The sequence below is a fragment of the Penicillium digitatum genome, chromosome 1 (genome assembly GCF_016767815.1).
Source record: "Penicillium digitatum chromosome 1, complete sequence".
NCBI classification, from domain to species: Eukaryota; Fungi; Ascomycota; class Eurotiomycetes; order Eurotiales; family Aspergillaceae; genus Penicillium; species Penicillium digitatum.
The window spans coordinates 1,492,129-1,503,438 of record NC_089384.1 but is presented as its reverse complement, the minus strand read 5'-3'; the positions used below and the strand labels follow the sequence as shown (position 1 = coordinate 1,503,438).

Genomic DNA, 11,310 nt, shown 5'->3' with positions numbered 1-11,310 from the left:
CAAACCCCAGCTTCTATTTATCCGTTTCTGCTCCCGAGCCACTTCCTTCCCTTGACAAATTCTTGATCTACCATCTTCTGAGCAGAAAGATACAGAATTTGTTTCCCCTTTATAACATCTGTGTTCCGTGGAAGACAGACAGCCCTTGAGTTTCCATAGCGTCATAGCCCCATTCGCCATCATGGCTCTGGACAACTACTATCGCAATAAAATCGAGGGCATGAAGCTCGAGATTATTCAAGGCCAGGCCGTTCTACGACGATTAGAAGCGCAGCGCAATGACTACAACTCGAGAGTCCGTCTACTGCGCGAAGAGCTTGGCTTGCTGCAACAACCTGGCTCCTACGTTGGTGAGGTGGTGAAGGTGATGAGCACTAAGAAGGTTCTGGTGAAGGTACACCCGGAAGGAAAATACGGTAGGCTTTCTCCACTCCGATCTTCTTGGCTTTTGATGGCCAGCCCATGCTAATGTTATGGTTTCCTTGATCGCAGTGGTGGATATCTCTGATGGTGTGGACATTAGCAAACTCGTTGTCGGAAAGCGAGTCGCTCTCCTTTCTGATTCCTACAAGTTGGAGAAGATGTTGCCGTCTTCGGTCGATCCTCTAGTTGCACTCATGATGGTCGAGAAGGTCCCCGACAGCACTTACGACATGATTGGTGGCTTAGACCAGCAAATCAAGGAAATCAAGGAAGTGATCGAGCTTGGCCTCAAGCACCCCGAGCTGTTTGAATCTTTGGGTATCGCACAGCCGAAGGGTGTCTTGCTTTACGGCCCACCCGGAACCGGCAAGACCCTGCTTGCTCGAGCAGCCGCTCACCATACTGACTGTCGATTCATCCGAGTAAGTGGCTCAGAACTGGTGCAGAAATACATCGGTGAGGGTAGTCGGATGGTGCGCGAGCTTTTCGTCATGGCACGAGAGCACGCACCAAGCATCATCTTCATGGATGAGATTGACAGTATTGGGTCAAGCCGGATAGATTCATCGGGAGGTGGTGACTCGGAGGTGCAACGTACCATGCTGGAGTTGTTGAACCAGTTGGACGGCTTCGAGCCAACAAAGAACATTAAGATTATCATGGCGACAAATCGACTGGATATTCTGGACCCGGCCCTACTTCGGCCTGGGCGAATTGATCGAAAGATCGAATTTCCCCCTCCATCGTTAGTTCAACCCCTTCGCTCCCAGCCATGGCATTGCTCGTTCTCTTTTTTTTCTTGTTTTTTTACCCCCTGTCTTCTCTTGGGCACCAAACTAACTTTTCTTTTCTTTTGTAGGGTGGAAGCTCGTGCAGACATCTTGCGGATCCACTCTCGATCGATGAATCTGACCCGTGGGATCAACTTGACCAAGATTGCCGAGAAGATGAACGGATGCTCTGGAGCCGAGCTCAAGGGTGTCTGCACGGAGGCAGGCATGTATGCACTCCGCGAGCGTCGAGTTCATGTCACACAAGAAGACTTTGATCTGGCCACCGCCAAGATTCTCAACAAGCATGATGACAAGGAGGTGGCCGTGTCGAAGCTGTGGAAGTAGATGCCTCTCAGAAGCGGGGGTGGAGCCCGGGGGCTTTGGGAACGATCAACGACATTGTATCACCAGTTCTAATCCTACCCTGATAATTCTTACCCCAAGTGAATGCATAGTTGTGCGACGTGTCTGAATCTAACCCACTTCGGGTGATGTAGAGGGGGTGTGACTTATTCCTTGGCAACCTCTTCCGGGGCGACTGCCTGCTTGGCCTCGGTGCACACTGTCCGTCTACATACATGTAGTAAATCAGTGACCTATCTCGTACTGGATGTGGGTTTATTCTGACATGTAAAGAGACCCCAAAAGTAGGTCTACACAACATGTTATTTCCCCCTCAACTGGCCAAGAATTAGGAGATTTTACATCACAGATCTTGGCAGCTTCAGCTCATCTCGAATGGCACATAAATACAGTTGCTTACTTCGTGCTAGTACGGAGTGGGCGGTACATACCTATAATGCAGTTCCATGAGGGAAGGCTTGGCATGATGCTGCGGACCGTGTAGATCAGAGATGTCTCAATTGGCCTTGGCGCAGAATTCTGGGATCTCCGACTATATTGTCTTGGCAGATTGAACCCCCAAATCTTCGAGAATGTGTCGGTACAACATGTACGGAGAGGAGGGCATAGTGATATATTGTAGGTATATCTTGAGAAAATCAGTATCTAAGTACAGAAATGTATGCTCTAAGTTGAAAATCAAGGATTGTCCGTGTATCTCCAAAAGTAGTACTCCGTACATCTCGGGTAATATAGAACTTTTCGGACGCATTTCTCCCCTTGCCGGTTTAGACTGACGCGGACTTGCGCGTGACCAGCGGGTCATTCCCCAACGGCCCTAGACTAGCGCCATGTACTTTGGACCGCTGAGGTGTCTGAATCCCTTGTCCTAGATACCGGGTCCACTTAGTTCACCCCGTACTTTGGGGAAGTGCTCGGCACTTCCATGTTGAAGTGTTCCAGGAGACCGTGTACTTGAACCCCCCTTCTCCCTTGCGCGGCCAAGACATGATTGTAGAATTAAAGTTGAAGTTCATACATAGATAGAATACCAACACGAAATCGTTTCATTATACTATTATACGATTGTGCTAATATATGTAGCATGTTATGCACATAATGAACACGGAGTACATGGAGCTGAATTTGGTGCTGACCGTTACTTGACCGAGAGTCCATTTCCGGTTTGGTTCCCCCTGGAAGTGTTATCTTCCATTTTACTCCATCGAATTAGAGAATGTAAGTTATTATGTAGTCTAGTTAACTAACTAGTCAGTTAACGTTCGTGTCTGTATTATTACATAATCCATGCATATTTCTCTTCCTCTCCACAATTCCACAGCCCCATTGGTTCTACGTTCTATACTTATTTGTACCTCCCTTTCTTTCTTTTTCTTTTCCTTTTTCTTTTTCTTTGTCTTATCTGACGGAATTTAGGATTAGATGATTCCTAAGATTGTATTTATCCGATTCCCCTGTTCATATAAAACATTTCCTATTCCCACCTCCCTCGTCTCCCCACCTTTTATATACTTTCCCAAGCTTAAGTTCGAATTTTCGTTTCCTGATATAAACCTACAGGACTATATCCAACCTGTGGTCTTCTATAGCCTTTGCCATTGACCCTAAGAGAACTGAAGCTATGCCGGCCGTTCTACAATCAACAATCAATCTCCTGGAAAGTGAGCTGGTCAAAGCCCGCGCTGCCCTCCGGGATATCCAACCCAATGCCTCGCCCTTTGGATTTCGGAGCGAGGACATCGCCGTAGGCGCTACAGCTGCGTACAGACGAGATCTCATCGGCCGTGCACCTGATTTTTACGGGTCTCGCCGCTTAACGCCCAAGGAACTCGGCCTGGAGCACGTCGTACATGAACTACCCACGGAACGTGCGGTGTCAAAGGTGCACTCTATAGCAACCGCAGCCCCTCAGCGAACGGGATTAGAGGATGTCCTAAGCTATAGCCTGATCCTCGACCAGATGGCACCACATCTATCAGTGTCCTCGTTGATGACGTTAAGCTCAGTCTCACGCCGCCTCTACACCGCCATCACTCAAACACCATATGTATTCCGGCATCTTGATCTGTCCCGCTGCCGGGGCGCAAAACTTTCTGCGGCAACACAAGCGGAGAATGACCCCCAGATGGAGGATGAGATTTACTCCGCCCCATTGAAGCTTATTTTTACAAGCCTTCAGGACAGAGGTATACTGCAAGATGTACGCACTCTCATCTTGGATGGGGTATCCGTCCCGGCTGATCTGGTGGCCGATATCCTTTTGACGGATCGCTTTAATGTCAATATCCTGTCTATTCGCGAATGTCGCCATCTCAACGAACGCAAGCTCATGCAGGTCATTCAGCATGCTGTTCGGCCTACACGTCCGGCGGGTACGCCGCGAGTGAAGGGGATCTATCATTTCTCTCCCATTCACACGGGCCCTCGGGCAGTGGCACGGCCCCGATACCGAGACTGGTGGGGAAGCCGCGTGCGAAATTCGCAGACACATAACCAAATCCGATCCAATTCTGAGCAGGAGGACGGGGCCTCCGCGGGATCACCATCGATAGAGCAGCAAAACGAGTGGTATAGTGCAACAGGGAAGCTTTTCAAGCACACTCCTGGGGAAGGATGGGCACAGGTGCTCAAGAAGTGTGAGGGCATTATTGCCTTTGATGCTACTCTTTGTCGTGGCCCGAGACACGATCCCAATCTGTACAGTTCGACCACGGTGGAGGGCACCTCAGCTGAGGCTCCGTTGCTCGGACCCGCCGTGGCCACCGTAGCCCTCGGACCCCGTGGATGTGACAGATGCCACAGTTCCCCCGAAGGTCCAGCTATTTGGAGCCAGTCTCCGGATCTACAATTTCCGATGCTCAGCCCCCCGCCATTGCACTCATCTAGCGTTGCAGCGGCCAAACGGCCCAAGCTAATTCCAGGCGAGTATCCAATCCTCATTGCCCGCTGCACGGACTGCCTTACCAACTGTTGGTGCCATCGGTGCAACAAATGGTTCTGCGGAAACTGTCTACCAAACCCACACCGTGTTCAAGTAAACCTGTCTCCGCATCAGACTGCAGTCCACGCCACTGCCGCTGAACTGCAAGAACGCGAGGTATGTTGAAATTCAATCTGCCCCACTAATCCTCCATGTCTCTAATACTTGTCCCGCAGAGGCTGAAACGTGGTGTAAGCAAAGATTGCTGGGAATGTGGCCCAACTGTCAGTAACTCCCCGGCTTTAGGTTGTCGCTTCTTTCTAAACTCAGTAGTGTGCTTCCTGTAAGCTGGAATGCCAGCAAACATGTCAAGGCTGCCAGGGTGATTATTGCCTTCAGCACAATGAAGGCTGCTCGAAGACACTGGTACGTGTTTTTTTAGGAGTGGTTTTCTAAATCAACTAAGGCCCCATGATGGAATGAAAGCTCCTACTAACCTGTCCCACAGTGTGACTGGTGCAATACCAGTGCTCGCGGCCGAATGCGTGGCGACTTTTACTAGATTTGACTCAGGTCAAATTTTGATTTCTAGATTGGTAATCCACACGTTGCATATCCATATGTACGCCTTACTCCATATATTGACTTGATTTAAAAGCGAAGTATCAAGCGTGGAGGCTTCCAGAATTGAACCTTTTAATCTCTTATCGGTTGTACAGAGCGCAATAGCGGCATATCTGGCAAAACCTGGCTTTTCGTCCGGCAGAATCGTAAATCGTTCAAGGTTATGATTCATCTCTAAATCTATGGACTTATGCATATTACCAAAGTGGAAGCTAAGAATTATTACCAAAGTGGAAGCTAAGAATTAAAGTCATTGAATTAGTACAGTGCCATATCATTCAACCCTCACCCTCCCCCGGGCCCCCCAAAAGAAGAGACAAGATAACCCATCGGCCATGCAGTAGGCGGAGAGAAAAGCGGTAGAGCCAAATTAAGAAAAATTGAATTTTGTCGACTGCGCCGCTATTGCCGTCTGTCCCCGCCTTGAATGTTGAATGCATTTCTCTCTCTAATGAGTCTCTATATTCATTATGGCTCAAGATACTTTAGTCTGGTCATCCCAGCTGCTCGTCGCATCACCAGAGTGGGCACCTCGACTCGCTGGTGACAAAATCATTCTACCGCAATCTGCGCTCGAACAGCTGCTAGCCGCCGCTCCGCTTCAAGCTGTCCCCTCCGGGAACTCTCGTGTACTCACTTCGTCGCTCGATCCCTTCAGCCATCTTACCTTAGCCACCGAATTGCGTGCTCGTCAAGAGGTCGCGCAACGTCAGCAGCAACTGCCCCACCCGTTAATATTCCGCATTGTCAATCCTCTGAATGGACGGTTTGTCTATGCGGGCATTCGGGAGTTCTCCGCTGAAGAGAACGAAGTCGCACTGAGCACATTGCTCAGAAAGTCACTTGATATTAAGGATGAAGAGTTTTTGAGTGAAAAAGGAGAACCAGAAGGCCTGGCCGCGTCCCAAATAGAAAGGGAACTCTCACCACGGACGGGCCCCACGGTCACGGTACATGCGAAGCAACTACCCAAAGGCACCTATGTTCGCCTCCGTCCGCTAGAAGCCGGATACGACCCTGAAGACTGGAAGGCCCTTCTGGAAAGATACTTACGGGACAACTTTACGACCCTCACAACGGGCGAGCTTCTGACAGTGCCGGGTACCCGGAGCGAGTCATTCAGATTCTTGGTGGACAAGGTGTTTCCCGAAGGCGAAGGAATCTGTGTGGTGGATACAGACCTTGAAGTTGACATCGTCGCGTTGTCAGAGGAACAGGCCCGAGAAACGCTACAGAAGAGATTAGAAAAGGCTTCACGCACCCCGGGTACAACTAGCGGCAGCTCAAGCGGTGGTGCCCTGAGCATTGGAGAAGATGTCACTGCCCAAGTATTACCTGGGGAATACGTGGATTATGAGCTTCGAGATTGGAACCGCCAGGACACTGTCCAGATTGAGCTTACTACGGACAACCCGGAAGTGAGTATTTTTGCTAGTCCCTTTTCTACTCGCCAAAGAAGTCGTCCGAGATCAGACATGCATGCCTTGGGGGATTTCTCGAGCCAGTCACCCAAGAAATTCGATCTTCGGCCCACAAATGCGGTTCTGGAAGACGCCGAGGCTCTTTATGTAGCAGTTCACGCCGATCCTGCAAACAGTGAATCATCAGATCCACAGCGGCAGTCACCATCTCAATACCACCTCAGGATCACAGTGAATCCATTGGACCCATCGGATAGCCCTAATGAGACGGAAGAAACCCACGAGCCTGGCGATGCACAGTGCAAGAACTGCCAACAATGGGTTCCTGATCGGACACTAGTTCTCCATGAGAACTTCTGTCTCCGCAATAATGTTTTATGTCCGCAGTGCCACAATGTCTTCCAAAAGCGGTCTCCAGAGTGGCAAGGCCATTGGCACTGTCCACACGACTCTGGCTACGGCAATGATGCCCCAAGCAAAGAAAAACATGATGCTATCTTCCATAAAATATACCAATGCACTGATTGCACTGGGGATTTCAATGGACTTCCTAGTCTTGCGCAACATCGTACTACAGATTGTCCTGGGAAGTTGATCCTTTGTCAATTCTGCCATCTTCTCGTGCCACAGAAAGGCGACTCTGACCCTGATTTCCGCGACCCCGAGGTAATGCTTTCCGGCCTCACTCCACACGAACTCGTGGATGGAGGACGCACCACCGAATGCCATCTATGTAATAAGATTATCCGATTACGAGACATGAACACTCATCTTCGGCACCATGACCTGCAACGTCTATCTCGACCCGCACCGCGCATGTGCATGAACAGAAACTGCGGCAGGACATTGAACAAAGCCGGAAATGAATCTGTTGGCCTGTGCAGTTTCTGTTTCGGACCGCTTTATGTGGACACGCACGATCCAGAGGGCAAAGCACTACGTCGTCGCATTGAACGCCGGTATCTCTCCCAGATGATGACTGGATGTGGCAAGCCCTGGTGTCAGAATGAGTACTGCAAAACGGCGAAGCAGAAAATTCCATCTGACTCTGGTCCTTCAGCCGCGATGAGTGTGGTGGAAATCATGAAGTTGACACGACCACATGTCGAAGCTCTCAATACCCAGCCCAGTGTGCCGAATACGGCGCCTTTATACCTCTGTGCTGACGAAACAAGTCAACACCGTCGCAATCTCGCAGAGTTGATTGCAGCAGAGAGCATTGAAGGGAAAGTGTACGGTCTCCCGTGGTGCATTGCAGCGGCAGAAGCCTCGAGTGGCGACTTGGAGAAGGCAAGAGAGTGGCTGTCGAAATGGGCACCAACTCAGGGGGCAAGGAGCACATGATCCTTCTAGGTGTGTGGACTTGGACATGACTTGATGTGAGAACACGGGCATGTTTTGCTTCTAGTAAAAGAGGACTACAAAGCTTACCATTGAGAAGACAGACGAATCTAATAATGCATAATGAATGATGTATAAACACAGCTGGAATTTCATTACATTCATGATTAAGATGCAAAGGCTGGCCTAAAATGAAGACCGTAGACATCGGAGCAACTGGCCTCAAGGACTATCTATGCAATGCATAGACAAAGAACGTGTATCAACCAAAGCGTAACTTTTTCAAGCCGCACCCGTCTTCGCAGCCAGCGACCCGGTGCCACGCGAAGAGAATATACCCATAATTCCAAAAACGACGTAGAACAAAGTCAACGGATACGCCACGAGACCCCTCATGCCACTCATACGCGCCACAGTGCAGAACATCCCCGACGAACTGTATGTGCACCAGCCAACAGCGGCAATTGTTAGGAGATAGCCGAACATAGTGTCCATGGGAAACATGATACCAATGAGACTGGTAAGCACCAAAGGAAGGAAGCAGTAGCCCAAAACGCTAGCGGAGCGCGGAAAGGTCAGAGTAGCAGAGAAATGGCCCGCAGCCGAGGCACCGGACATGGAAGGTTTGTGGTGGGGGTTGTAGTTGGTAGGGTCGACGGCGTTGGGAGTTGGGACAGTGTCGAGAGCGGGAGACATGAGGCTGAGGATCAGATGCAAAGCGACGGTACCGAAAACAGCGACACCGTAGATATAGCCGTAGAACACCTTGCCTGAGAGCAGGAGGAAAGTGCCATACAAGACGATGTAGAGCAGAGCGCCGTAGAGATCGCTATCGTCCATAAGGTGATTATCGATAGAAGCGAATGGATTCAGGACAGTCAGAGTCTAGTGAATTAAACTATTAGCATCCAACATCAGGCATTTACTGTTGACCATAGACCCAGACCCCGAACGCGCCTAATCTTAAACTAATCCACACTTACCTTGGTCCGTATATGTTCAAAATTGACACCCAACTCCTCAAGCAACGGTGGTTCACCATCATACCCCTCCGTCCCAAAAGCGGCCAACCATCCCGTTCTCAAGCCGCCTTGTTCGCCCATACGTCCACTGACGCCAGCAGCCGGGGACCCGAAGCCCCCATATCCACTACCGGCAGGGTAAGCCTGCGCAGAGGGATTAGAAGCTCCCCCGAAGCCTGCACCATAAGATGCTTGTGAAGGGGTTGTGTGACCAGAAACCGAGGAATAGGACGAGGGGAAGAACTGGAGATTCTGTGGTGTGGAGCCCTGGGGGGCGTAGCCCTGCTGTTGTGGATAGTATTGGGCCATTGCCGCGACTGACGGCGTCAAGAGAGAAATATCGCTAATTTCTGTTCGAATGGAGGACGTGCTTGGTGTTCTTGGGGAGTAGCGATTCTCCAAGGTGTGGATTGATGTAGAGCTTCGAAGCTCCAAATGGCCTCAATGATGGCGGATGACTAAGCGCCAAAACGGCCCGGGCTCAGCGAACCAAACTCAAATGTTTTGTAGACTAACAGAAAACGTGGTTGTTTTTGTGTTTAGCATATTGGAATTTATCTGAAATTGATTGGAATTGGTAACACACTGTATAGCTAAATCCGCAAGGAATCTACTTATCAATGCTTACAGGAAATTGATGCCGATGCCCAGCTGGAGCCCTTTGCGGCCTTCCTCGCCCTTTCGCAATGCTAGAGGCAAGGAAAAGTTAAGCTCGAAGCGAGCGACAGGATGAGCATACACAATACCAAAGCCAGCTGCGACACTGGGCAGTCCGTTTTGTAGTTCAGAAAGAGTTGAAACTAGGGCATCCTGCACCTGACCATTAGTAGTAGGAGTGGCTTTCTGTGAGGTTTGCAAAGAAAGCAAGCGGCCGCCATTCAAGAAGGCCTGGAACCGCACGGGCTTCTCAGCACCAAGTCGGGGAAGTGGGAACAGTAGATTGGCGCTTCCGGCGGCGTACACATCACCGCCTAGTGAATCAACGCCCTCGCGAGGACCGAGGCCGCAGAGGCGGAATCCACGGACATCAGTAGGTCCTCCAAGCTGAAAGCGGTCGTTGACACGGGAAAGTTGAGGGCGGGGGTTGGAGTCCAGTCCAAGAGGGTAGAGAATGCCGGCACGGAATCCAGTGGTGAGACTGACGCCGCTGTCACCATTGATTCCTGGAATTGGAATAGGGATGGCACCTTGTGTCTCAATTTCAGACTTCCAGAACGAGACATCGCCCTTGAGCAGGCCAAATCCGGCCAGCTCGTTGAAGGCCTTGGCATAGTAACCACGAGATGGCAGAAGGGTATTGTCCCGCTGGTCATTAACCCAGCTGTGAAAGATGCTGCTCTTCACGCTGTCACCTGCGTCTCCACGGACGGTAGGGGAGGCGTTCTCTGCAAGGCCAGTGAGCTGTCTCCAGAAACCGTTGTATCCAAATTCGTGACGGTGGCCTGATTTGGACACCCATCGGAGCTTGCTCCAGCCACCCTTGAGAACCTCCTCGTGGCTTGCCCAAGACTTTTGGGTGGAGCTTGCAATACCACCGATTTCTAGGCGGAAATCGGGATCACCCAAGATCGGAGTCTCGAATGCAGCCTGGTAAGCGGACCGTGTCCGGGTGCCAAGAGAAGCGTTTAAATTCAAAGTCTCGGCGCCACCAAAGACATTGCGCCAGAGGAGATTACCATAGGCTGAGCCTTCTGCATTACCCAAGTCGGTTCCGGTCTTCATCAGCACGCGTGACTTCTCTCGCGTCGCCAGGTGGACATCGATGTTGCGCATGCCATTTTGGCCTTGCGACTCATCCAAGTAGACCGAAATAGGCTGGTGGAATAGATCTGAGCCAATGTTAGTTGTAATCCATCACTATTCATGTTCTAGTCATCTCATACCGAAACGTCCAAGTTTATCTGCGGTAGCCGACACTTCCCGCAACGCTTCGGACAATATATAAGGCCGACCCTTGTTTGCGCTCAAAAGTGGGCTCAAGTTGCGCTCAAGAAAACTTCGTCGGGTATGAGGGGCACTGGTAACTTGAACAGAGGATATGGTGCAGGGCAAGGTCGAATTTTCGTCAATCTGATAGATGTCGCGATCAGCCGGGAAGCTCCGCAAGGAAACGCGAGTTGCCTGTCATTGGCTTCTAGTATTTGAAGGCCATACCAATTCAGCAAGTCGGTTCTGGGCCTTTTGATAAATGGCTTGCATGCGCTCATTCACGGCCTGTTGTTGCTCTTCCAAGACCTTGGGGTCTGCTCGCTGTTGCAAACGCTCGAAGACCTAGAAGCGAATGGAAGTTAGTAGAGGGCCAGCTGAAAGTTCAGATAGTTCATGGGCTGCCCGAGATAGGAACTTGAGATAGGAACTTACACTCTCGTCTCCTTCAGCAAAAGAGGAAGACATTTTTGCGGCTTCAATGGCCAGAACTTTCG

At 50.4% G+C, this 11,310-nt stretch overlaps 5 protein-coding genes across 5 annotated transcripts; 3 read left to right on the top strand and 2 right to left on the bottom strand.

The window, feature by feature from the left end:
* Positions 1-181: 181 nt before the first annotated feature.
* Pdw03_2847 (ATPase, AAA+ type, core) lies at positions 182-1,541 on the top strand (the record flags this gene model as incomplete). Its single annotated transcript, XM_014682173.1, has 3 exons — positions 182-416; positions 493-1,168; positions 1,283-1,541. The coding sequence occupies 3 exons, from the start codon at positions 182-184 to the stop codon at positions 1,539-1,541; spliced, it is 1,170 nt and encodes a 389-aa protein (XP_014537659.1).
* Positions 1,542-3,180: 1,639 nt separating this feature from the next.
* On the top strand, positions 3,181-5,041 carry Pdw03_2846 (putative ubiquitin fusion degradation protein (Ufd1); the record flags this gene model as incomplete). The annotated part of the gene is made up of 4 exons (XM_014682174.2): positions 3,181-4,656; positions 4,716-4,763; positions 4,813-4,905; positions 4,988-5,041. The coding sequence occupies 4 exons, from the start codon at positions 3,181-3,183 to the stop codon at positions 5,039-5,041; spliced, it is 1,671 nt and encodes a 556-aa protein (XP_014537660.2).
* A 532-nt stretch (positions 5,042-5,573) lies between these two features.
* Pdw03_2845 (Ubiquitin fusion degradation protein (Ufd1), putative) lies at positions 5,574-7,868 on the top strand (the record flags this gene model as incomplete). Its single annotated transcript, XM_014682175.1, has 1 exon — positions 5,574-7,868. One exon carries the CDS (start codon positions 5,574-5,576, stop codon positions 7,866-7,868), a length of 2,295 nt encoding a protein of 764 aa, XP_014537661.1.
* A 279-nt stretch (positions 7,869-8,147) lies between these two features.
* Pdw03_2844 (Golgi membrane protein, putative) lies at positions 8,148-9,196 on the bottom strand (the record flags this gene model as incomplete). Its single annotated transcript, XM_014682176.1, has 2 exons — positions 8,148-8,750; positions 8,849-9,196. 2 exons carry the CDS (start codon positions 9,194-9,196, stop codon positions 8,148-8,150), a joined length of 951 nt encoding a protein of 316 aa, XP_014537662.1.
* A 315-nt stretch (positions 9,197-9,511) lies between these two features.
* Pdw03_2843 (Mitochondrial outer membrane protein (Sam50), putative) lies at positions 9,512-11,281 on the bottom strand (the record flags this gene model as incomplete). Its single annotated transcript, XM_014682177.1, has 4 exons — positions 9,512-10,716; positions 10,771-10,957; positions 11,042-11,158; positions 11,249-11,281. 4 exons carry the CDS (start codon positions 11,279-11,281, stop codon positions 9,512-9,514), a joined length of 1,542 nt encoding a protein of 513 aa, XP_014537663.1.
* Positions 11,282-11,310: the final 29 nt, after the last annotated feature.